The 27745-nt window shown below is 39.5% G+C and overlaps 1 protein-coding gene across 1 annotated transcript in view; it reads left to right on the forward strand.

Moving 5' to 3' along the window:
* The window catches only part of LOC149064561 (acid-sensing ion channel 1A-like), a 50051-nt gene extending 23535 nt beyond the window's left edge, over window positions 1-26516 (forward strand). Inside the window, exons 9-11 of the mRNA XM_089254607.1 lie at window positions 2423-2548; window positions 2629-2707; window positions 26343-26516. Of these exons, the coding sequence (XP_089110733.1) occupies window positions 2423-2548; window positions 2629-2707; window positions 26343-26516 (379 nt within the window). The remainder of the gene's footprint in view (window positions 1-2422; window positions 2549-2628; window positions 2708-26342) is intronic.
* The last annotated feature ends 1229 nt before the right edge of the window (window positions 26517-27745 follow it).

Raw genomic sequence — 27745 nt, forward strand, 5'->3', positions numbered from 1 at the left:
ATTCCGATCATGTAAGGTTTGTGCAAATTCTACCATCTTTAATGTAAATTTTGCATTCATGTATTCACATACGCATATGTACTCACATATTTACATGTATATTACATGGTGTACATTTTTGTTTTAAAGCGGTCCTAAAGCCCTTGTAGGTACAAAGGACGTAAAATAAAATGTCATGTCAATAATAATAATACCAACGCACGTGCTGCAGCATTCGTTGGTAGTGATGATGATTATCAGCAGCAGAGAAAATCGCTTCACTAACGAACGCTAGCCTCGGCCCAGGTAGTTTTTCGTAAAATTGATAACGACAAGCCGACGAGTGGTGAGGAAAATCAAGTTTTTAACAATGATCGTTGAAGTTTGCGTTAGACGGGTCGTTGAGAATGGGGTTCTTTTAAAATGGTTTTTTTTAATGTGAAGGAGTTGCTGATATAGGAACATAAGCGGACGGGAGTTTTTGTGTATGGGGGGGAAGGGGGGGGGCGCACTCTTTTTTAAGTCGAGAGAGGGAGGGTTCAAAGAATTTCTTCTAGAGAAATTTCATTCCCCACACAAAAACTCCCGTCCGCTTACGTCCCTATAACAAATTCAGTTTCGAACTTCGCCAACGTAGAATTATCGGTAATAGGCCTACTGGACTCGGAATATTATTTCTGACTTTGGTTTACGATGAGCGGACGCCACCCCTGTGAAGTTATTCTAGCGTGTAACCGTTCTAATAGTTGTAACGTACGGGATAATGGCGTACTTTAGTAATACTGAAAAAGCAGTTACAAAGACATTTCATTTACGTTTTCATTACGCAGACATGCATTTCATTCATGCATGTCTGCTTTTTCTGTATTACTAAAGTGCACCATTATCCCGTACGTTACAACTCTTAGAACTGTTACACGCGGGAATAATTACGTAGAGCTGGCACCCGCGCCTTTTATTCACTGTGCCGCAGATTTGCATAGGGTTTCTTCTTCCCCAGGTTACATTTGCATGCATGATGTTCTTTTCTCCCGACAAATTTCAACGGGAATGCCGTTTTAACGTTGGCGGAGCGGCTGTTTCGAAACGCGATAGTGCTTTTGCGTTTCATGTTAGATCATGCATTCTTTGATGACTATTACATGTATTTGTATTGGTGTGTACTAGCACCTCTTAAAGTTTTTCCCATCTTTTCTGAATCACCCTGTATTGTATAACTTTATTTTTTCAGTGTTTATTTGGTGCTATCGCATCATGCATCGGCATGTTTCACTTGTATATAATTGCCGTATCTGTGCGTTGTTTTTTATTTTATTTCCTATTTTATGTATTGTTATTATTATTCTCGCATAATAAAGTCCGCCATGGTCCAGCCCGATTGGGGATATGCTAAAATGGCTCGACGGCGATACAGCATGGACCATGCTCTGATTAAAGGAAGGAAAGATCCCGGCTTTGATTTTGGTAGATAGATAGATAGAACCGCTCACAAGTGCAACACTGATGAAAAGCAACTTACTTCCGTTACTTCAAATGAGGCAGGGTTGTATTGGAAAAAAGTTATCAAAGATTTGTAGCTGTGGCCTCTTTGCCTTGTACTCCCAAGTATCAAATCTATCGGATCGTTCTCCCCATGAAGGTATCAATCAAGTTGATGTAACATACAAGCCATTTTACTAAACATGGACAGCTGCACCAGGAAGCTAGTCCAGGGAGAAAAATTGCACGTCTGCCAAGTGCCACATAAGGGGCGGAGACCACAGGCTGGGATTTCACTAGAACAATTGTGAAGACTTGTAGAGCAAGTAAGAGGAATTTGATCTGGGTAGTTTTCAACTTTTTTAGGAATTTTTTTTGTCATATGGCAATTCTCTTAATATACATTTCCGAAGTAACTGCAACAATATCCGAGCTTGCAACAACGCCAAAAATTATATATCACAAAGCTCTTCAAGCTCAGACTTGTTGTGACAGGTTTTGAAGAAGGGTAGGCTACTTAAAGTTATAATAATCTGAAAAATATATGTGTTGGTGTTGCTAAGACATTTATCTTACTTATCAAACGGACTCTCGTATAGAATATGTTTCCAGTGATTTTTCTCAACGGGGAAATTCAAAGAGAACTAGTTTGTTTAAAACTGTGGAATTTATCTCGATTTGATTTCCATAGAAGAATCGCGCAGAAGACAACCGCATTAGCGTTCTACACCCATCTTCTATCCATTACGTGTACTCGTCCTTGAGACCCACTTTCCCTGCAACAACGTCGGCTTACAGAAATGAATATTAAAAATCTTTTACAAGTAACACACACACAGTCGGTGCTCGTGTCACCAGCAATCGTTTCAATAGGATTAATTTAGTTTTTACATCTTATATATTCCGCGTTTTGTACACCATTTTATTTCAAAGAAATGCTCTTTTCTGAATGGATTTTTTGCAGTGAAAAGATATATTCAACGACGACTTCGTCGAGTTTGCTGAACGAAAACTTTTACCGAAGCATAAAAGCAGTTCGAACATTGAGGAAAGTTATCAATACGACAACATACACGGATCCGCGAGACGAGTAAGTAGTCAAGTTCTTCGTTGTGTTCGTAACACATTATTTTTTAGGAATATATAATTATGGATTTCGACTTTGTACAGGTACGAAACCATGGTCGGCCTGAAGATATATTACAATACTTTTCAAGTTACGGAAGACATTGAAGTTCCGTCGTACAGCGTGAGTATACAGCGAAATTTCCACTTTCCTTTGTATTCGTCGAGCTGTTCGAATGACAACGTAACAAATCAGAAGCATACGGAGGGAAGGCCCCCGTGTTCTCCTTCCAAATTGATCAAAAATTGAAAGATATTTATAAACATTAAAACAAATATCTTCATATGCTGTTTAAACAAATCTATTGCAGTTTTTTAAAGAAATTCTTTGAACCCTTCATACATCTCTCGAATTAAAAAAGAGTGCGTCTCCTCCCCCACACAAAAATTCACCTCCACTTACGTCCCTATAACAAATTCAGTTTCGAACTTCGCTAACGTATAATTATCATTAATAGGCCTACTGGACTCGGAATATTATTTCTGACTTTTGTTTACGATGAGCGAACAACGACATTACAATTCATCTTTCTTTCTGAATAAAGGTGGTGGCATTTGAAAGTAATGAGGCAACTTGGAAAAAAAACTGATATTTCGACCGTCAAGTCACTCGTTTTTACATACTCTAGTGGAAACTGGGGCAATACTATATTTTTTAAAGGCTCTTCGTAATCAAACTACAACCTAGGCCGTTAGAGTTTATGTGTGGTCGGCTGAAGTTGGTTTTCTGTGGTTCCCAACTTCAAGGCGCAAATGCGAGCCGATCACCCCGTTAAAAAGTCTCGCCACAGAGAGCAACAGTCCTACAACGAAAAATCATTCAATCATAACACTTCACTCATAGTTTGAAAAACTGGTGGCAGATGGCAGCACTACACATAACAAGCATTACAGAGAAACAAAAAAAACTTCACGTCAGGTTTCACTACACGTACACGCACATTCCCGCGTGTACCGATTCGTTGGGGGTTCCGCGAAGGGTTGTGGGCAGGGTGCATGTGTGGTGTAGCAGTAGTAGGTAGGGCTCGTAGGTAGGGTAAAAAAGGGTTCGGGGATCCATGATGTTCTTAAGTCAGCCACCTCGTTGGGCAATTTGCCTGTTGTGGCGTTGTATTTGTATTTGTGTGTGACAATACCCTTACAATACCCCTTTTCCTTTATTTCAATTGTTACAGGAATTGTACGAAGATCAAAGTATTTTTTTGTCCATTTTTTTTATCGCATCCCACCCATTATAGTTTCTTTTTTGTTTCAAACTTTAATTTATCCATGGGCTATCTAGACACATTGGGCAGCGCAAGTATCTTCTCTCTGCAATGATTTAATCTCTTTCCTCAGCAGCGTGAGATATCTCGTCCTAGAGTAGGTAGAAGAAGTATATAAGAGCTCTCCCTTTTCTACCTTTCATATCGCGATGTTTCATTGGTGACTCTATGAACAGAAGTAGATATATAGTCTATCTCAATCGTACTTGACTTAAGGTGCAAACACTACACTGACGTGACGTGTAACTATGCCACGTCAGATGACACGGGATCATATCAGACATTATATGGTGTATACACTGGTCTGATGTTTTAAGATTGCATTAAAGCATGATGACGAATTTGTGAAATCTTATTCGTGGAAATTCTGTGACGTACAAATTATATGACGTGGAATTCCCACGTCACAGAATTTCCACTAATCAATGTAGTGTGTTTCAGCCTTTACGCCATCAGTAGAAGTGAAGTCAATGTATGTGTTGGTCGTGATATCTGTTTTGAATTTTTGAAAAATCGGTTTTCTTTTCAACACCCATGGATGTGAGACGTGTTTTTATATGACCTTGATTAGGAAGAGGAAGAAATGACTGCATTAATCGTTGCAGTAAAGTGTTCGATAAGAATGTGCATGCATCCCATACAGGGCCGCCTTTACCATACATGGGCCTGGTGCGAAAATAATAGCTGGGCCCCTTAGCCCCGATTTTGTTTTTCTTTTTTTTGCGGCCATTCCAATGACTATAGGTGAAATGGAAGACTTTAGTGACGTCATGAGCTTCGCGCAAAGATTTTCTACTATAGACGGTGTTGGTAGGTGGTTCCGTTCATAATCCCGACAGGAATAATAAATTGCGATAAAATAAATGTATTTGATGCAATTTATTATTCTTATCAACGCCCCACGCTGTAAGAAATGCAAATACCGACAGAAAGCGTGAGCTGCGGCTTATATGGACGGCGAAATAAAATTTTTAAATTCGACCGCGTCGGGATTATGACATGGACCCGTTGGTAGGGTCATACAACAGAGCATTTGACCGAACATGTTCGATATGTTCCTCTTTTATCGTCGAAACGCAAACAAAAACAAATGAATAAAAACACGGAAAAAAAAAAAAAAAAACTTGATCAAAACACGAACGAAGCAAAAAGAACGAGAAAAACAAATATTTCGTCTCCAGATTTCCATTGACGAAAATCTGAAAGGTTGAATTTGTTTTTGATACGTAATAAGGCGTGTTACGTCAGATTTCATAAGTCGACACATTCCCACGTCACGTCAGCACAGTGTGAACGTACCTACAGAAGACTAAAGTCGGGTTTTCCTAGGAGCAGGTTCCTACAGCGCGCGCAGCGTGAAAACGCTGATTGGTCGAAAAAAACCTGCGTTTTCACGCTGCACACGGCGCAAAAGTTCCACTACTAGGAAAATACGGCTTCACAGGTGGAATTTATATCGCACGCATTTCTATGTGGTCTCACGTCACGTCAGAGTAGTGTGCACGGATTTTTGCCTGTTACGTCAGATTACATCATCACAGACTTTACCACGTCACGTCAGCACAGTGTGAACGTACCTGCAGAAGAAGTCGTTGGTGGAACTTTATATCACACGCATTAACGTGTGGTAATACGTCACGTCAGCGTAGTGTGTTTCAGCCTTTAGAAAGGCAGAAAAATGTTCTGATGGTGTCTACGAATAACAACCGTAGTCGTATAATGCGTAGTTAATGACAGTTATTATTATTGCTATTCAACCTGTTCTTGTTAGGATAGTCGCTAATATACACGGAAAATAGAATTTTAAATGTTGAAGTTGAAAAAGTGCGAGAGTATATTTTCGTTTGCAAACACATACGACACTATGTACGGAAACGACTGTGAAACATCGCCAAGATGGCTATTAACAAGAAGAACACGTGCGTCATAACGCTGTTCAAAAATGAGTTAGAGTTGGTGCTCAGTGCTCTTAGTTCGAAGCATAATATGGACAAAGTCATCCGTGATGATGCCAAGGCTGCCGAAAAGAAGTGAAATGATAGGTTCACTGCAGCTGTTGGAGTCGATAATCGTCGATAAAATGTAAAGCGTCCAGTCGAGTTCTTTGTCTCGGCAGATGGATTCGTTCACTTATTCAGCTGCCATTTCGTCGCCAACAGTGAATGTTCCGGAAAACGACTCTCTTCAACCAGCCAACTCGCCGAATCGCGGTACAAGAATTGCTCCTCTTGCAGTAACGTCATCGTCATCAGAAATGGTCGTGGACTGCCCCCGGCTATTCCAAATGGAGAGCTTCAGGACGACAATAATGACGCTCCATTCAAAGAGGTGATGAGAAAACGCCGCAGGAGACACATGATAAAAGGATCCAGACAAGACGGTTGTGCTCTTTTTACGGGTCCCGTAATCCCGAAAGATAACGTAAATTTAAACGTAATTTACTTAGGGCAGTGCGATAAAAACACCACTGAAGAGACGGTGGTTAGTTTCATGCTGTCAGAAAACATTTTCGTCTCCGACTGCAAATGTTTGAGCACCGAAACTGCTGTATACTCGTCTTTCAGAATCACTGTCCCAGCTGACAAGGCTGCATACCTGCTGTCCAGCTCAACATTCTGGCCAAAGGGAATTGTGGTCAGTCGATTCTTCGAATCAAGACCAAAGATTCGCAATTTTCAATAGAAAAGAATCCTCGACAACAATTCCAAAGGTGAGTGATCTTCCTTCACTCGTTACAACTGGCGCAGCTATTGGCTGCCCGCTAGAAATGAATGGGGTCCAGCATATACGAGCCGTTAAAACCCAAAACGGCTCAGTGATATGATTGGCTGATGAGAGAGTGACGTCAGTATAAACACACTAACGTAGTTTCATCAGTTTATCATATTTGGCAAGAAATTATACTTTTCTATCTTAGAAATAAGTCGCCAAGATGACCTTATGTTGCTATCTTTTAAAACAGAACTCTATCGGGAAACCTTATGACCATGTAATCTGTAGTTTACGGGACAAAATTACATAGAACTCGGAGAAAATTTCAAAATTTTCCCCGTTATCACGTCATTTCTTGTAAAAATACGCATTTTGTGGATTTTCGTCTTCGAGAGAAAAAAGTTTTTTCAAATCGGGAATTTTTAATTCTAATGAAAATTTCCCATCCATGAAATGTCTCGTTTGAGATAATGGTTGCATTCAATACAACTGTGCTGTTGTTGCGTACATGCTCAAACCATGCCCAATTGTGGTCCTCGGACTTATCTGATGTGGCCTGCGACCTCAAACTTAATTTTGTAAAAATTTTCAGATCACTTGAGTGACCGCCGCACAGTTCCAGAGCACACTTAAACGGTCCGTGGCACATTTACAGAGAACTTGAATGGCTCTTGGCACAGTTTAACATCACTCAAGTGACCCGCGACATATACACAGATAACTTTTAGTGACCTCCGGCATGGTTCTACAACACTTGAACGGACCTGACACATGTCCAGATCATTTAAGTGATCCGCGGCACATTTTAGATCACTTACGTGGCCTTTGGAACAGTTCACATCGCTCAAGTGGCCCGCGACACATTTACAAATCAGTCAAGTGACCCACGACGTATTTACAGATCACTTAAGTGAGCACAGTTCCAGAGTAATTAAGTGATGTGCGGCACAGTTCTAGAGCATGTAAGCGGTCTCCGGTGCAGTTCCACTTCACTCAAGTTACTCGTGGCGCAGCTCTAGATCATTCAAGTGGCCCACGGTACATCTCCACATGAACTAAGTGGCCCGTGACACATTTACAAATCAATCAAGTGACCCACGACGTATTTACAGATCACTTAAGTGACGTGCAGCACAGTTCAAGAGAAATTAAGTGACGTGCAGCACAGTTCCAGAGTAATTAAGTGATGTGCGGCACAGTTGTAGAGCATGTAAGCGGCCTCTGGTGCAGTTCCACTTCACTCAAGTTACCCGTGGCGCAGCTCTAGATCACTCAAGTGGCCCACGGTACATCTCCACATGAACTAAGTGGCCCGTGACACATTTTCAAATTAACGAGGAAGTGGCCCGCGCTGTCCTAAAGATTGAGTATCCTTGCATTAAAGTAATGTTGAAGCAGCCCCCCCCCCCCACATGGACAATTGAAGCAGCACCTTGAAGGCTTTTATTGATTCTCAACATTTTTTCGAAAAATTGAAATTTTCATAACTACAATTTTATAATTACTTATCAGTTTTCAATTGCGTATTTCTTTCATTCATTCTAAATTTTCATTAGACTTTAATCATGTCTCTCTTAAAATTCTAAATTTTTGTAATTTTTTATTATATGTTCATATTTTTAATTAGAAGTTTTTTTTTTTAATCATTACCGTGTATCCCAAGATGATGTCCAACCCAGAAAGCACAAACGTGGTAAACTTTTTCTCGCTGTAGATATTTGTTTTTTAACCTAGTGAGTTCAGCCCTGACTTCAAAGATTGTAGGTGCGTTATCGTTGAATTCAAGGTCTGAAAGGGTAATAACATTTCTTTTGTATAGGCTACCATTTCTGTCAAAAAAGCGATACCCAAATACCTTTATATATTTAAAATTCAATGTTATTCAAAATATCTTTCCACTTCTTGAATATCAAAATTCATGAGCCAAGATCTAGTGAATATAAATAAATTAATACAGTAACTGAGGATAGGAATCAGACTTGTTTAGAAAAAGTTCGAAAGCACCTCCACTCCAAATCCTAGCAAGTCTTGAGAGTTCAATAAAAATTTCACATTTTTGTAAATAAATCACAAAATAAATTGAAACTGAAGTATTTATTGATGAAAAAAATATCAACTAATGTTCGTTTACAATATGTATGATTGCAGCCACTATGCACATGCAAAGGACTTTCTAAACTTTCGATCATTTCTACTTTCTTTGCATAAAAGTGTCAAACTCCTGTTGGATGTTCTTTTTTTGGTGATTAAATGTTTCCTTTCCAGAACTGAAACTAATGAATCTCTGATATCATGTAGTGTTTTGTGGAGAAAGACCCCAGCTTTCATTTTATCTGGAAAGAGAATGAAAACAATTGTAAAATACTAGACAAGCAAGTTATGATGAAAAAACATTCATTAACAATTAATAATACAAATACAAACTCAAAGGCCACAACAGGAAAATTGCCCAAATTGCCCAAGTGAGGACTGATGCTGGGAATAGGTTTTTAACTCAAGCAAGGACGTTTTTTCAAAAGAGATGGGATGGTTTTAAAAAGATGGCAGAACAGGTGAAACAATCTCATTTTCATCTTAGCAATATATAGAACAAAAAATGTGCTACAATACACTTGAGAGCAAAATTGACTTCTGGGGGGGGGGGGGGGGAAACAAGGAATTTCCTTCAGAAAAACGAGTTACCAACCCTTAAAAAAATGATTTAAATTAATTGCAATTGATTACAATAGCATGTAAAAGGTGTTTTTTCTTTTGTAATATTTTTTTTTCTGAAAATATTTGAAATCATTATTATATATTTGAAATTTTGCTGACAAGGGAGGTGGAGGGTATCGGAAAAGGCTAAAATTCTTCTTACACAATACAGTAGATGCGGTTTATTGAAATCATGCATAATGCTATCATTTGGATATTGCTATGAATCACTAATGCAAAATATAGAATGGACCAATACTGTAACATGAGAAAAGTTCATTGATAGTTATCAGGACTTATGGCTTTCTTTATTTTTTATTTTTTGCACTTAGAAGCCGAGGTTTAACCATACTTTTGTAGGAGATTAAAAAATGTAACACCACCCCCATTGACAAACATTTCTGCATTCTGGATGATGATTTTTGCTTGCACATGAAATCGATAGGCTATCTGAATATTATTAGCTGCTATAATCCATGTACATGTGAAGCTGCTTTTGCAAAATGAACTAATGAACTTCCAGCAATGCAGGCACACAAGAGGTAAGATCAAAAAAAGAAACTTCAGTTCTCAGTCAATTAACCAAATTCAGTTTTTGCTTGAAAGACTGTCTCGAGGGATCTATGACACACACACGCACACGCACACGCGCACGCGCACGCGCACGCACGCACGCACGCACGCACGCACGCACACACACACACAGTATTACATGAATTAAACACGACTGAATTTAAAAAAAAAGAAGAGACACACTGCAATAAAATCAAATTTTGCGCCACCCTTAGACTCCATTTTAACAATCGCATGAATTTCTGGCGACCATTTATCTATTTTATAATCACCACGTCAATGATATTTGTCAAGCCCTGAGCTTTGTGGAAAACCAAAATGAAGTTACCCTGTTTTCATGTATCCTGTTTGACCAAACAGGACTCAAGATCATCATATTGGCTTCTGGGTTTCTTTCGGCTATAGTTATCAATTGGTTATTGTTATCAGAAACTAAGATTCTCATTTCTTTTTCTATCCTGTGTATATAATATGACAAGTGTAAGATAACAGATGCAGATGAGATGGCATGGGGCTCCTCTCCAATTGCTTTTAAAATATACTTCCATCCTGATATGTATACATTCATCCGTCTTAACTAAACCCAGAAACTTTTCTCCAACTCCCAATCCCATCTCGTCTGTAATCACCACAAAATTTGTTAATCCCCCAGTACCCAATTGCCCAGGGAAAATTTTGTGTGTGTGTGTGTGTTTTTTTGGACACAAAATAAAGTGTTCCAGACTCTGCCACGAAGCTGGGCTGGAAGAGATCTCGGCAACGGGATAAGTCCAGTGGCAAAGTTCTGGCGTTCATTCATTCATTGTTATAAGAAACTACGAGTCCTCATTTTGGAAGAAAATATTGGTTTGTTTTGGTGACATTTTACTTGGGTTTGAAACACAATTTCTAAAAATTTATTGACTATCATTGTAAAATTTTATTATATTTAGCCATTTGTTGTTAAATGTCATAGACCAAAATCTAAGGTCTATAAAAATCTAAGTGTTTGTCTAATTGTAGTGTTTTACATACACGATATGTTAAGTGAGATTTCAAAAAATTCCCATGTACATCAATTGAGTGAAATGATACTTTTGCCAAAATTTGGGATTCGAATCGGAGTGAAAACTTAGTGTGGTTAAAGTTATATAGAAATGTCCTCTTCACTTGTCAATACAAGATTCATCAAAAGACTGGTTATTTGTGGAGATGAAGATGCGAACCAGTCTTTCGATGAATCTTGTAGTTGAAGTTATGCGATGCATAAATGAAATATAACATTTTTTTAAAAAAAAGTATAGAGAATAATTGAGGCTAAATCTAAACGTAATATAAATGAGAAAGTATTATAAATTAGTTATATAAACAGGGTTCCACTGTAAATAAGTGATTTCCCCAATTCTCTGGAAATACAATTTCCTGTTCCTGGAGGCTCAAAAATGTCAGGAATTTAGAAACCCTACTATCAGCCTCTCGCGAAAGAGTTTCCTTTAGGGGCAGCCCATGAGGCTTTCAACCGGGCTGCAGTTAAGCTCGAGCTGCCCCTCGTGGAGGGAGCCCATGGTACTATCTCTAATATAACATTGATTTTTAGATTGTTTCTGTAGTTTTCATGTCTATAACATTTTTGAAAAAAAAAGAAGGCACAATTGAATATAAAACTTAGGTTAGCATGTTAATGGCTTCATTGCTACCAATATGTCATTAAATAGAGGTACAAGCTCAATAACTAGAAAAGATGCATTAAGATGGGGAATCACTCACAATTTCTTACCTCTCTGCTTTAGTAAGAGCCAAAGGTTTGCCTAAAGTGACTTTGCCAGTGCTGTACTTTGATTCCTGAACTTTCAAATAATATATTATTTCAGCAGGACAATAGACATTCATCTTTCCGCTACCGTGACTTTTGCAACCTCCATGGCCAGTGCATCTGCTGGTGAAATTTCCTAACCTATGACAGACAAAGGTCTTCCACATTCATTCTTTTGTATCCTTCTGTAAGGTTCAGGAGAAAAGAGGTTGGAAAAAGACCGAGGAGAAACAGGAGTCGCGAGAGAGAGAAACGAGAACGAGTTGAGACATTCGAAAAAGAGAAGTAGTGTAAAAGTTTGTACCGAAGAGACAGGACGGTTTCGTGGAGGTGTTGGATAATAAATTAAATAAAGTGTTGTTTTCTTCCTTTTGGGAGTCTAGAATCCAGTTATTTCGCCCTGGAATCGTAGTGGAGGTACAGCCGAGGACCTACGACCGATAAGAAGAAGAGGGGAACTTTACTGGCGCAGTCGACAGGATGAGGTCGTAGCTTCAACGACTCAAGATTGCGAGCTGAATTCGAAGAAGAGTGTCCTAGCGACGGTGGAACCACCCGGTTCGTATAGAAGGATAGTAGCAGCGTCAAGCACCCACGCTGTTTTTTTTTCCGTGAAGTCAACCCGACAACCGGTGCTGAGAGGGGCAATCCTGCCCAGGCAAAAAGGAGCAAGTGTTGTACGGCGGTATCGAGACGATAAATAAAGATGGCGTATTTGGCAAAGGGGAACAAGGAGGATCTGGAGACCATGGCCGCCAACTTGGGGGTAGAAGTCCGACCGGAGTTCAACTTAATGCAACTAGTGAGTACCATACAGGAAAGTGAACTGTACAACGAAGCGACGTGCAGAGAGATGCTGAAAACGATCATAGGCAATAGGAAAGAAAGAGAAGAGATGGAGATGGAGGAGAGGCGTAGAGAGAAAGAGGTGGAGGAGAGGCGTAGAGAGAAAGAGGTGGAGGAGAGGCGTAGAGAGAAAGAGATGGAGGAGAGGCGTAGAGAGAAAGAGATGGAGATGGAGATAGAGGAGAGGCGTAGAGAGAAAGAGATGGAGATGGAGATAGAGGAGAGGCGTAGAGAGAAAGAGATGGAGATGGAGGAGCGGCGTAGAGAAAAGGAGATGGAACATGAACTCGAAAGACTGAGGATCGAGACAGGAGTCAGAAGAGAGGAGAATAATCAAGCTGGGCGCGGCAGAACCCCCAGCCGGGATTTCCAGAACATGATGCAAAAGTTCAGAATGGAAGAAGACATAAGTCTGTACCTGGTGCTGTTCGAGCGGCAAGCTCGTCGCGCGGCCCTGGCACGGGAAGATTGGTTAGCTGAGCTCTTGGGACTTCTACCCTACGAGATGAACCAGTTAATTGCCCGCGAGCCGGAAGAGCAAGTACAGGACTATAATCAAGTTAAGGAATTGTTATTGCGGACATTCAAACTCACCCCAGAGAAGTTCCGACAGATGTTTTCTTCGTGCCACAAGAATCAAGAGGGCACCTGGAGAGATTTCTACCACGAACTGTGTACCTATTTTGATGGATGGACGGAGGCTTTGGGGGTCACGACGTTTGAGCGACTAAGAGATTTAATCATCACCGATCAAATGAAAAAACGCGTCCCAGCAGATTTTAAAGAACACTATCTGGACGAATGGAGTGATATGGCGTCACCAAGTGAGCTATCGGAGAAACTAGATAGATTCGATGATGTGAAGAGGACTCTGAGGACACCCTTTCCTAGTGACAGGACGAGAACCCCAAGACCGGTTCATCAAAATCCGAGATGGAAAGCCAGCGGAAACCAGAGGCTTCAGGGTGAGTCCTTCACACCTAAGGCGACGATGGGTTCGAATTCCAGAGAGAGAGCTGCAGTCACTTGTTACGCGTGTGGAGCAGAAGGCCATATAGCAAGGTTTTGTTCTGCAAGAGGCCAGCAGGAGCCATTGAGTCGGGCCCAGGTGAACTCTGTCCAGACAGAAGAGGGGGACACGATTGAAGAAACCACAGTTCTAACAGCACATATCACGGTGCCGGCAGCTGGTGTTGGTGCGGACATTGACACACCGCAGACCGTGAGTTTGAAATGTGGTCAGAAGACAATAAGATGCGTAGTTGATTCTGGGACCCAGATCTCAGTCGTTAGATCTGATTTGGTTGAGATCGACGACAGTGAAGGCGAGGGGAGGATAAGGATCAAGTCCGCATTTGGCGAAAGTGAGCTAGCCCCTCTCAAAATATGTATGATGAAGATCAGCGACGGCAAACACGGATACGTGCCAATTACTTGCGCAGTGTCGAGTCGCTTGATAAATGAAATGTTAATATGTCCGACGGCATACGACGCACTCTTGGAAAATGTAAACAGTTCCAAGTCCGATCAATGAGCCGAGCCGTAGGGACGGTGTGTGTACTTCATCTGCCGATGGCAAACAGAAGGCCAACAACGGCAATAACAACGATTTTTGCATACCTAACGAAGAACTTGAAGAGAGGATCATATCCCAAGTCGAGAGCTACTTCACCAACTTCAACATCATGAAGAACAACTTTCTGCTGAAACAAATCCAGAGAAACAAGGAGGGCTACATCAGCCTGAGGTTGGTCTCATCTTTCAGGAAGGTCAAGACTCTGACCAAGGACTGGAGGGTCGTCCGGTACTGTCTCAGGAACTCGAACAAATTCCAAGTCAACGGAGGAGGCACTAAAGTGCGCTGTATTGTGCCCGTACCGGCTTGCGAGACCAGATGCGCTAAAATGATCCCGGTCTGCAACATGCCGTCCGAGGGAATGACACCCGAGTCAGTGTCGCAGTTTATATCAGAACACGGAGAAGTCGTCGACGTGGCAGCAGTGGCGGATTACCGCACAGGCGCATGAGGCGCGCGCCTGGGGCCTCGGCAGAGCGGGGGGGCCTCCAAAAAAGTTGTGTGCTTCATCCTACATATGAATTTACATGCGCATCAACAAATCTCTTGAACTAAGTACAGTATCTGCTCTCCCTTTTTTTTTTAACCGCAATTTTTTTTTTTATGTATACTGTACGTATAAAGGGAAGAAAAACGGGAACTCAAAGAAAAGAACAATTTACAAGACGCAGCTCTCAAGGGCCAGTTCTTCCCCGACAAAGAAAGAAGAGACATTGTAAAGCGATCATTCAGGGAGGGTAATTTTCAAACAGTATTTCCCTAAGGGCACAAGCAGGAGGAGGGATGAGAACAGCAGGTCCTAATGTCTGTCCGAAATGAAAATTGTAGTGAAGGCATAAACAGATGTCTCATTCCACAGTATTAAATGCTTTTATGGGCGCGGATAGTACGACAGCTTTGGTGTAAGCTTTTGTATACAGTATAATGGATGGCAAGATGGCAAGCGGCGACATCGACAGGAAGAGACACTCGTACTAATTAAAATGAATGTAGTAGAGCTCTTATTGTGATTTTGTCTCCCACTTGTTTGAATGAACTAATATAAGCTGGTTCAAACAACATATACATTTGCAATCTATGACTGGAACCATACGACCATATGACAAAAAAAAAGTGGGGTTTGAAATGAATGCTGAATGACATGCATTCTGAATCACGTGATTTTTCTGTTTCTCTTTTAACACTCCCTCCCAAAAAATCCCCCTGAAAAAAATCAAGGGGGTTTCTTTTCGTTCTTTCTAAAAAAGAGCTACATTTTTGGATTGGTCAAGGAGGCTTGGGTAGACAACATCTTTGTGTCAGACCTAAAAGTGTTTATTGTTAATGTAATTGTAATGTGTGTTATTGTAATGAAAACAATTTTCATGCCGATCCTCAAGATTTGCTTTAGGATTTAGATGGCAGAATCTCCAAAAATAACGGTAAGCAAAACTAAAAATATATAAATTATCTGATAAATTTTTATTTGAGCATTTCAATTCAACTACAGTAGTCTCTCGAGAATTCGGTCGTGCTCTAATCCAGCACGTCCAGTAGTCCAGGATATTTAGGTGGTGTGGTGTCACTTTTCTCCTGATGCCCTAACCCCTTAACACGTTCTAATATTTCTTAATTGCTGATCAAGTCCTGACTGTGTCTTTGCACGAAATTTCATATATTATTTCAATGGGTTTCTTCAAAGTTAATCCAGCAATTTCGGTAAAATCTGGCACACCGTGGTCTAATACGTACCGGATTAGCAAGAGTCTACTGCAGGGGTCTTCAACCTTTGAGGCATAGCAGGCCATATTGAAACATTTTATAAAGTACGCGGGCCACAATGTTATACTGTGGCATTTTTCGTTATTAAACGAAACGGGGGGGGGGGGCATAATATAGAAGATTTTTATTCACTCTGAATACAAATAATACAAAGGCCACAACAGGCAGAGTGCCCAACGAGGTGGCTGAAAGAGAAAATAATAATAATTAATATAATAATAGTAAAAATAAAATATAATAAACAAATAAAAAATAATAATTTCTAAAAAAATTTTTTTAAATAATTTCTTTCATTGACAATAATTTTAATTCATTCTGAAATAATTTCTTCCATTAAAAATATAATTCTTATATTTACTCTGATATAATTTCTTCCCTCTATTCCCTCTATTGAAGAAATGTTTTTCTATTAAATATTATCAGTATCTTTATATCAAATCAAATATATTATATTTGAGATATTATCAAATCTTTATTAATCAGTAATATTAAATTACTAAAACTATGACGGATCTCCATTTTTGCCGTGTGGCTGAAGGCACCAGGACGAACATCTTAGATTACTAAAAATATGATGCAGAATTTTACTGTGATTTTTTTTTTAATGGGAGTGTGATTATTTTTCATCTAGTACCAGAGAATATCATTATATTTCCTTATCTTATTTTTGTGTTTATGGTTTTGGTGATGCAAAAATAAAAAAATCCTGAGATATCTTGTTAAACTTGATCTACTTATTTTGGCCATCCTGAAATATCTCGGGTTCTTTTAGCACGCTTTTCTAAACATAAGTGGCAATTACGATGCACATCAAGAAAATTTTAAAAACTGCTTAAAGGGTTCAGGTTCTGGCATAATTTTCCTTTTCAGTTGTTGTTAATTTTAAAGTTGTTGCCACCGGCGATTTCATGGTGGGGTGAACAAAAAAAAAATGTTTTAGCTTTGTGTTTGCTTTCCACGCAACAAACGTATATTTAAGAAATATGTCAGATACTAAAGATATTTGTTTACGTAGATTAAATGAATTAATGGAAATACAGTCAAAAAACGTTATAACAACCACGTTATTATCACTATACAATTCTTCAACGTTTCCTATAGTGGAAAAACCATTTCTTTATTCTGATTAGCTTATTTATTTGTTCAATATAAATTCAAATAAATCTTTTAAATGTGTCATGGTATCTTCATTGAACCTTGGTTTTCCTGCATGCTGGAAAGGACCAGACTACAAATTTCAATAAGCTGGAGTCTCTCCCAATTTTTATGGCATACCAGCTAATACAGGAAATAGGCTACTGTAATTTTGATGCCAGTAAGTGTCATCTTAATGCATGGAATCACCCCAGCATGTGGGGTCCCCCCCCCCAGCCCGAGGGCCTCGAGAGCAGCATGACTGAGATCCAGTTTAAATTAGATTAAGCATGGCAATTGGTGGGCAACAATTTCTGTCCAGGTGGGGGGTCCCCATTAGGGACGTTTGATACATTAATTTTTTCTTAATTTTTGGTCTGCTTGGGAAGGGACCCCGGCACTGTGTACGCCTCTGGGGCCCGTGATGCTCTTAGAACGCCCCTGCCCAGCAATTTTAATGATGGTCGTATAACGATTTCCTTGATTTAAGGAATTTTAGGAAGTTTCTGTGCATATATCTGAATTAATGTTACCCCCCTCCCCCGATAAAACAATTTTCTCGATTTAAAGAATGGAAATGCCGGTTTTACACAATTCGTTAAATCGAGGTTAAACACTTTATTACTAATAATTTTAACAAACGAATCAACTCACTCAGGATCGATGAAAATACGTGCTCCTGGCTTTCAATTTCATGTCAATAGCTTTCAATCAGATGATTGCGAAGAATATTGAAGCTGAGTGCTTTCACATTCTGAACGTATTAACAGCAGTCGAAGCTGAATGTATTGTTTGTTGGCCGTTTATTTTCGTCATGGAATGACATAATTACAAAATAAAAACCCGACAAAAAACAAGCGCAAAACGTGAGGGAAAAATGGCGGTAAGATCAGGGAAGAAGGAAAGCATAAACAAAATAAAATTTTAACGCCAACTATGTACTGCCACTTTCTTCACCAAATCCCTCGCAGCCGGTAACGGTAACCCATTATTTTTTGTTACATCATCGGCAGCCAATCATATCACGAAGCCGTTTTGGGTTTTAACGGCTCATCCAGCATATGACGGGGGTCAAAGATAAAGGGAGACATCTTATGGAAAATCCGACTGACGAAGCTGCTGTCAACTCGGAAGCAACGAGTGGATCCAAATAGACCCTACGTGAGCATTGTCCACAAAGACTGAAATATGGTGGCGGTCACTACCATGAACTCAAACACACACCTGTGTTTTTAAACTCAACAAATTTTAATTCTGTGAGAAGGGTGATTCAATAATGCGTGACTGAAAAACGCTGGGGGATTACATAAGACAACCTCCCACTGGAGGGTTGTTACATACACTCTTACATTTTTTTTTTCTCCCTAGAGAGGGAGAGAGACATAATAATAATAAGAAGAAATACACAAGAAAAGAAAAGCGAAAGTTGACATCAACTCCATCTTGTGTTGGGAGCAAAAGATAAAAAGTTAGGCGTTTCCATCCCGCCCGGCGTTGTAATGCTAATTACAACCAACATCAATTTAACACAATACAAAATAAATTAAAAAATGCTTGAAATCAAAACTTGTAAACAATACATATTGTAAAAGTAATTATGAAGAATCATGAGCATATAACTATAATGGTAATAATACATTTGCAAGATAAATGCATCTTACTTGTGTAGGCATATCCTATCTTAGGCATCAAATGAACTGAAACAAATCTAAACACATAACTGCTGTAATCAAACACGCGTTGCAATTGATTCAAAATGCAACAAACATATGTACAGTCAATTCAAATTAATATCCATTCTGAAAAGCTTAAAAAAAAACATCATCATATGCAATGAAATTATGCAGCTAAAATGCACAAATGAAAATACTAAGATATATCCGACTTCATTTCTCTTGAAGCGGGAGCAAACAAATTTTTGCTATGGATCGTTTGATTAGTCCATTTTTGTTCGAACAGTCACAACGCGAACCTTGTGATCTGGACCTGGAATGATTTCTTCTATTCTTCCAAGTACCAGTTACACGGTGGCAAATTATTATCCTTGACAATCATCATGGCACCTGGTTGCACATTAGATTTTGAGAAGTGCCACTTATTTCGTTGCTGGAGCGAACTTAGGTAGTCCATCTGCCAACGCTTCCAGATGGCCTGAACAAATCGTGTTGTAAGCTGCCATCGAGATAGTCGGTTATCACCAAGGTGGCACAGGTCAGGCTCAACAACGGTGTTAAGCGATCGTCCAATCAAAAAGTGAGCTGGTGTTAGGACATCAAAGTCATTAATGTCTGGCGATAGAGGTGTAATTGGTCTGGAGTTCAAAATTCCTTCAATTTGGGTCATAACAGTCTGAAACTCTTCTAACGTCAGTTTAGAAGACCCAACAGTTCTTTTGAAATGGTGCTTGAAGGACTTGACACCAGTTTCCCACAATCCTCCAAAATTTGGAGCTCTTGGAGGTAGGAAATTCCATGTGATTTCCTCGGAGGAGAAAAAATTAGCCACAGATTCATCAGGTTTCACAACCATCTGATGAAGATGTTTCAACTCTGTGTTGGCACCGACGAAATTAGTGCCATTGTCACTGAATATTAATGAGCATTTCCCACGTCTAGCAAAAAACCTCTTTAGACATGCAATAAATGCGTCTGCTGTCAAATCTGATACGAATTCTAGGTGGATTGCTTTAGTCACAAAACACACGAATAAAGCAACATGGATTTTATGCAATTGACCCCTTCTCTGACCCTTGAATTTTACGTAGAATGGGCCACAAAAATCTACTCCACAAACGTTGAATGGAAAAGTTCTGTTTACTCTTTCCTTAGGCAAGTTGCCCATTATTTGCTCATGAGTGGTCGGTTGTGCACGGAAGCATGTTACACACTCATGAACTATTTTTCTTGCAAGGTTTCTTGCACCAACAACCCAAAAAGTTTGGCGAACGAGATGCAGTAAGGTTTGAGAACCTACATGCAGGTGTTTACGGTGATAGTATTCGAAAATCAGTCTCGTTAGTCGGTGTTTGGCTGGTAAAATTATCTGGTGTTTTTGATTGTACGAAATGTCTGCTTCATTTATGCGACCACCAACGCGAAGCAATTCTTTCTGATCGATGAAAGGATTAAGATTTTTCAATTTGCTTTTAGTGGAGACTTGAGCCCCTTGCTTCAAGTTCCTCAATTGTGAAGTGTCATTCCACAAGTTTGGAGCATCTGTATTAATTGACGCTGAAGCTCTAGAGCGTCATGTAGCTCATGCGCACCAGACAAGATGTCATCCACATAAAAGTCCAAGAGTGCAATCTTGGACGCATAAGGAAACCGAGATTGTTCGTCTAGCGCAAGCTGTTTCAGCACACGTGTAGCTAAATACGGAGCACAAGCTGTACCGTAGGTGACAGTCAATAATCTAAACACCTTAACAGGATCGTTCAGATTTTCTTTCCACACGATTCTCTGCAAATCACAATGGCCGGATTCAACCAGAATTTGCCGATACATTTTTACAATGTCGGCGGTGAAAGCATATCTATGTTGACGAAATCTCATCATAATTGAGAATAAATCCTGTTGAATAGTTCCACCATTCATGAGCAAATGGTTAAGAGACACCCCTGAAGAAGAGACGGCGGATGCATCAAAGACAACGCGAAGTTTTGTACTCGCACTATCAGGTCGGTGAACGCCATGATGTGGCATATAGTAGGTGTTGCGATGAACTGCAACAGAGGTGAGTTCTTCCATGTGTCCCAAATCCTCATACTCCTTCATGAAGGACACGTAAAGCTTTTTCATATCTCTATCCTTGTCTAGTCGTTTGCACGTTGCGTTCAATCTTCTACTAGCCATGGCCAAAGAATCTCCCAATTGTGTTTGATCTGATTTAAGAGGTAGTTGCACTACATATCTACCTGCCTCATTTCTGGAATGAGTTTCACAAAAATGCTTTTCACGAAGAAATGCCTCAGTACTTTCAATAAGCTTGTTTTCGTTTATGGATTCCAAGTCCCAGAATTTTCTTAAGGTGTTATCTAAATGTTCTAATTCATTCGTAAGTGACAATATCGCACATTACTTTCGGTTTGGTTTTGCACCGCACCGCAAACTATCCAACCAAAAACAGTTTCTTGCAACGATATTTTAGATGTGGTAATCCGATGTTTGCATAAAATCTCAAAAAATATTTCGGCACCCAATAAAATGTCGATTCTATTCGGAACATTAAAGTCGGGATCTGCTAGCCGTATATTCTCTGGACGGGAAACTTCAGATTTGTTGATATATCTGGAAGGACTGAAACCCATCACTTTCGGAACTATTAGCAACTCCAATGAGCGCCTAAACTTGTCATCTGAAGATGAAATTACCACATGCAGTTTCTGGTTTATGTTTACTGACTGGTAAGCCGCTCAACCCAGACACAGCGACGAAAGTTTTATTTCTTTTCAGCCCAAGTCTCTTTGCGCATTCGGTAGTGACAAAGCTTGACTGCGATGCACTATCCAACAGCGCTCTACATGGCTGTAAACAACCTCGTGAATCCCTCCCTCACGTATACCACTGCAGTAGCCAGAAGAACGTAGTTATTTGTCACTTGTCGACGAGTGCTGTTTATGAGGGACGATGTGTGACTGACTTCCCCCATCTCATCGGATTGTTTATCAGCAAGCGGGAGTACGTTTGATGCTTGCGGAGGCGACTTTCCTTCTTTTTTTGTTTTGTCTTCTACCGAGTCATTTCTTTTAACTCTGTGAAGGAGGGTGTGATGTTTGTAACCACAGATGTTACAGCCCTTGGACATAAATTCATTTACTGTATGGGAGTCATTTAAACAATTGAAACACAGGCGTTTCTTTTTCACTATATTTTGCCTCTCATTAATGCTTAGCCTATGAAACTCAGAACAACTATAGATGGAGTGTTCTATTTTGCATACAGGACATGATTTCCCGTAGTTAGAGGATTTTACAGCAAACGTCCTCGATTTATTTGTGAATTGCGAGGCTCACGGACGGGAATGGTTCGCGTGACACCTTCCAAAAACTGACATCTGCTTTCCAAAAACGAAATCAAACTGTCCCAACTAGGAATTTCTGTAGATTCTAGGGTCATTTCAAATTGTTTTCTTGTTTCTCTGTCCAATTTTCTGAGAATTAAATTGGATAATATTACTTCACTCAGAGCATCTGTTTTAAGATTTGCAATGTTTAATGCTCTCAGTTGCTTTAGAACGTTGTCTAGGAAGGCTCTCAAATCTTTAGCAGACTCTTGGGTGATTTTAGGGATTGAAATTAATGCATTGATATGTGTATCAACAATTAAACGTTTGTTTTCGAACCGTTTCTCTAGTGCAGAGAATAACGAATCAAAGGTGTCTTCAATGCTTTGAACTTGTCTAGCTTCACCTTTTAAGGCAGCTTGCAAATAATACAGTTTTTGTACATCGGAAAAGTTATTATTTACGGTGATCAGAGAATTGAATTGATTTTTGAACAGAGTCCACTCTTCATATTTACCACTAAATTGTGGCAGGGGAATTTCTGGCAGTTTTACGTTTTGCTTAGAGGCATTAGTTTCGATTTTACTGGGAACGAAACTCAACAAACTCAAGCGGATTTCAATGTCCTCTAGTTTTCCCTCAATTTCACAGAGCTCTGCATTTAGAACTCGAACTCATCATCTTTTAACACTTCATAATATTTCAATTTCAACTCTTCAAAATTGTTTTTTGTCGTGTTTAATGTTTCTTTTCTGCATTTAATTACTGCCTCTATAGCACTTTCATTATCTGACAAGAATTTATCAAGTCTGGTGATTTGGGCCTTGACGTTGCCCTTACGTCGACTCAACACAGTTAAATTCGATTCGCCATCGTGCGAATCGAAATATGAATTTGGTGAAATTCTACTTACAGTTTCTTGTGTAGAAAAGTTGAGTATCCAAAGCATCCAAAGTTGAGCTGATTCACTAATCAACTATCAATCTATAGGTTCTCTGGTGCTCCTGCGATGACGGACCAACATCCATGGTCACTACCATGAACTCAAACACACACCTGTGTTTTTAAACTCAACAAATTTTAATTCTGTGAGAAGGGTGATTCAATAATACGTGACTGAAAAACGCTGGGGGATTACATAAGACAACCTCCCACTGGAGGGTTGTTACATACACTCTCACACATTTTTCTCCCTAGAGAGGGAGAGAGACATAATAATAATAAGAAATGCACAAGAAAAGAAAAGCGAAAGTTGACATCAACTCCATCTTGTGTTGGGAGCAAAAGATAAAAAGTTAGGCGTTTCCAGGTGGAGCTACGGCATTGCGTACAGTTTACTATAAAAACATACGTGGTTTGCGAACAAAATTTCGCGATTTATGGCTTAATTCAGCACAAAAATAACTATGATATAATCTGCTTAAATGAAACATGGCTTCAAAACGATATTTCAGACTCGGAACTTTTTGGCAATAGATACATTGTGTTTAGTCAAGACAGAAACCTTGTGCTCACAAACAAACGAACAGGAGGAGGATCTCTTATTGCAGTCAAAAATTCTCTGTGCGAAAAGGATAATTCATGATGCGGCACCTGAAGAGTGTGTTTGTCGAAAAATGTCAGTTCCCGTGTCATCATCGGCGTGATATACATTCCTCCCGGCTCGTTCGTGGAGTTGTATCGGACATGTTTCTCTTTCATTGCCCACAATTGCGAATTCTCTGAATCTGACTGCATAACAGTTGGTGATTTTAATCTTCCTTCTTTAAATTGGGTCAGTGGCGTACCTCAACACAACTGTCTGCGAGACATTGAGCTTCAATTTTTATCATTTTTTAATTATCATGATTTTCAGCAACTGATATCTTCGCCGAATTCTAATGGACATTACTTGGATCTTTGCCTTGCAAAGTTTCTTCGTGTCATTGTAGTAGCGACCACATGTAATGATCGATTAATTAGAGAAGACCTACATCACCCTAGTTTCGAGATTAACATTTTTTGTGTAAAAAATAGTTCTCGGGGTGTCGCTAGAAAGTACGTCAGCAGTGAATACAACTTTCGTAAGGCAGACTTCTTATTTTATAATCTTCTGGATCAAACAGACTGGTCTTGCCTTCGAGCTCACTATGAAGTAGACGGTGCTCTTACTTGCTTCTATAGTTTAATCTTCACTGCATTCTGCATTTGACTCTGCTGTCCCTCGAAAACGTTAATCCAAAAAATATTTTCCTCGTTGGTTCGACACTAATGTAATCGAGGCAATACGGAAGAAAAATTCAATTAGAAATAAACTTCTATCTAGTAATAGTCAATTGCATCTTAACAATTTTCGTGACCAACGTAGACTCATTAAATCCCTGATCCGAAGTGCACGGGACGCGTATTATCGCCGCATTGAAGATGATATTCATACGGACCTTTCTACATTTTGGAACTTTATGAAATCTCAACGACGAAAACTTACACCGAGAAACTTCAATTATGAAGGAATAAGTTTTTCGGAGGATGAGGAAATTGCAAACAAATTCGCCGAATACTTCCACAATCTGTATTCACTTCTCAGGTTTAAAGTACATCTTGGGAAGGCTACAGTAGTGAACATCAGATAGCTAATAGACTTGATATTTTTGACATTGGTGAAATAACTGAAAGTGATGTTATCCGCGCTATACGGCATATGAAATCTGTCAAATCCATAGACGCAGATGGTATTCCAGCCTACATAATCAAAGCATGTGGAAATATTTTTTCAGAACCTCTCGTAATTCTCTTCAATCTCTCCTTGCGTGAAAATGTTTTCCCATCTTCTTGGAAGCTCGCAAATGTCATTCTGATTTTAAAAAGTGGTCTAGTATCCGAAGTCACCAACTATAGACCCATTTATATTTTATCCGCCTTCTCTAAAGTCTTCGAGCACATCGTATATTGCAAATTGTACAACCATATCCGTCTAGAATTATCTCCATCTCAACATGGGTTTTTGCCGAATCGCTCTACTGAAACAAATTTTTTTCATCTCATTCACGATCTTGATAAGACAATCGATGCCAACAAGCAGACAGATGTCATTTACACGGATTTCACGAAGGCTTTCGACAAAATAAATCACCAGACACTACTTTACAAACTCCGTTCTTTCAATGTGTCCGAGAACTCTATCATGTGGTTCACCAGCTACTTAAATTTGAGAACATCCCAAGTTGTATTTCATAACGTAATTTCAATAAAGTATGTCAGTGGATCAGGTGGTCCCCAGGGTTCGAATCTTGGACCATTGACTTTCTTAATATTCGGGAATGACCTTCCTCGGTGCTTCAGTGCATCGAAGTGTCTGATGTATGCTGATGACGTGAAAATTTATCGCGAAGTTGGAAGTCTGGAAGATTACATGGCTCTACAAAGAGACCTACAGTCTCTCCATGATTGGTGTGGGGCTAATTTCTTCCAGCTCAATGTTTGAAAATGCCACGTCATCAGCTATGCAAGAAAATTGTCATCTACCGAACTTGACTACACCATTGATGCTGTCTCGATCAGTCGTGTTTCCGTAATCAAAGACCTTGGTGTTTTCTTTGACTCCAAGCTTGCATTTACAGATCATATATATCATCTCAGCAATAAATGCTTAAAACTGCTATGATTTGTTGTGAGTAGCAGCAATAATTTCAAATCAATCGCAACAATCGCGACACTTTTCAGGACTTATGTGCTACACTATTATATGGAGTCCTCACAACAATCTAGACTCACTGATTCTAGAAAGAGTCCAGAACAGATTTCTACGTTACATGTTTTACAGGTAATTTCACGTCTACATCAATGACGTAAGTACAACTGAACTGCGACGTTTTCCCCATTTCCAATCATTGGAATGCCGAAGAAGAAGTTACCTTCGCTTTTTGTATAAAATTGTCAATAATATAATTGATGACTGCTACCTTCTTCAACTTGTTGATTTTTCTGTGCCAATTGGAAATAGGCCTGTTCGGCGAACTTTTTGCCTCCCTAAATCTCGAACAAATATTTTACGACGGTCCCCTATTTTTGAGATGTGCAATATATATAATCAGTGCGATGTGAAACTCGATATGTTCAATTCAACGATAAGAGAATTTCTTAAAAGTTATATGTGAGTATTGAATATTCATGTTATTATGCTTTTCCGTATGTATTTATTTCTATATTGTTCCACTCACTTTTGTTTTTTTTGTAGTTTGTTGTATTTGTGTTTTTGTATTTCTCTTCTCTTGTCCATCTCTGTAATTGGGCAATCCTTGCCTGTTGAGACGTGAATAAATAAATAAATAGATCGTACGCTGTTGCGTGCATATAATTCCTTTGAATCATAATCGGTAATCAAATCACTTCTCTTCGATTATTATATTTTCCCGTATAATTTCAGTGGGAAACCCTCGTAGCGAACATCGGAGGAAACCTTGGTTTTTTCATGGGGTTGTCACTTATGACGTTCTTCGAAGTTGGAGAGTTCGTGTGGGACGTCGTGTCGCTGATTGTGAATTCCGTCGATCGAAAAAAAAACCGTGTATCGGAAGGAAGACGAGCGACATTACGGTAAGGATTTATCCACTCATCTATATACAATAGGGCTCCTGGAAACCCAGGCTCACTTATCCACCATAAAATATTGTGCATTATACTATACTTAATTACATAACAATAATTTACAATAATTTATAACAATAATTACACGTACCGTAGTACGGGACTACTTTGTACTGTTTTTGAGAGTTTATAATGAAAAGCTCATGCCAGGCATAGAAATATAAAAAATGATTTTTGAAAATGTTTGATATGGGCAGGGCCGTCTTAAGAGCATCATGGGCCCCCGGGCCAAGTGATTTTTCTGAGGCCCTACTAGGCAAATTCTCGAACATTTCAAAAAGATCTCATTTTTGTGAGGGCCCCTCTTCTCTTGAGGCCCCCGGGCCATGCCCGGGTGGGCCCATGCCTTAAGACGGCACTGGATATGGGTGCATAGCTAACAAACAGCATGAACTAAAAATTACCCGCTTATTGCGGGTAAAACGCGTTTTACTCACATTTATCCTGTTTTCTCCCCAACTTTTCTCATTTTTTTGTAAACTCAAATATCTCAGTGAATACTTAGGAACACTAATAATATTAATATCGATAATAATATTGGATAATCTCACTTAGGGACATGGATTTTTTTGGTGAGCTCAAGAGAGACAGGGCAACCACTTTCTAATTGGGTTTTTGAGCAAAGGATGTCCGAATAAAAAATTATTATGTTTTTTAAAATAAATTTACAACCCCTTGCAATAGGAAAGGCTTATCTGAGGTCCATACGTTATTTGGATAATTTTTTTGTTTTGTAGTATGCCTCTAGGATCAACGATTCATCAGTAGTTTGCGGTTCGTGCTGTTAGCTACGCACCCTATAATATAGGGTTTTCCAACTGGGTTCCGCAAGAGCTTTGATTTTTGTTGAGAACAAATACTCTAAAAAAATTCTGACAACATATTAGGATAATCGACCAGTAGGACGACAAAAGTCCAGTAGTGGAACTACTGGAAAACGAACCAGTAGTAGACAAACAATATTCGTGTTGGCTCCTTTCTTTTTTCCTATTCCCCAGTCCTTCAGACAACAACGGAGTCAAGAAGACTTCCTGGTAATGGGTGAATTAGAATCCTGAAACTCAAGACCTACATGAGGATTTTATGAGGTTCTTCCTCCGAAGATACGGAACTTTTAAATTGTTTCTTTGCATTCTGTGGTCCCCCCTCTTCCTTGGGATCCTCTTGTGTGTCCTCTTCCTT

Source organism: Pholcus phalangioides, unplaced genomic scaffold (assembly GCF_987345545.1).
Source record: "Pholcus phalangioides strain wild (caught in Gottingen) unplaced genomic scaffold, Ppha-v1.0 ptg000042l_1, whole genome shotgun sequence".
NCBI lineage: Eukaryota > Metazoa > Arthropoda > Arachnida > Araneae > Pholcidae > Pholcus > Pholcus phalangioides.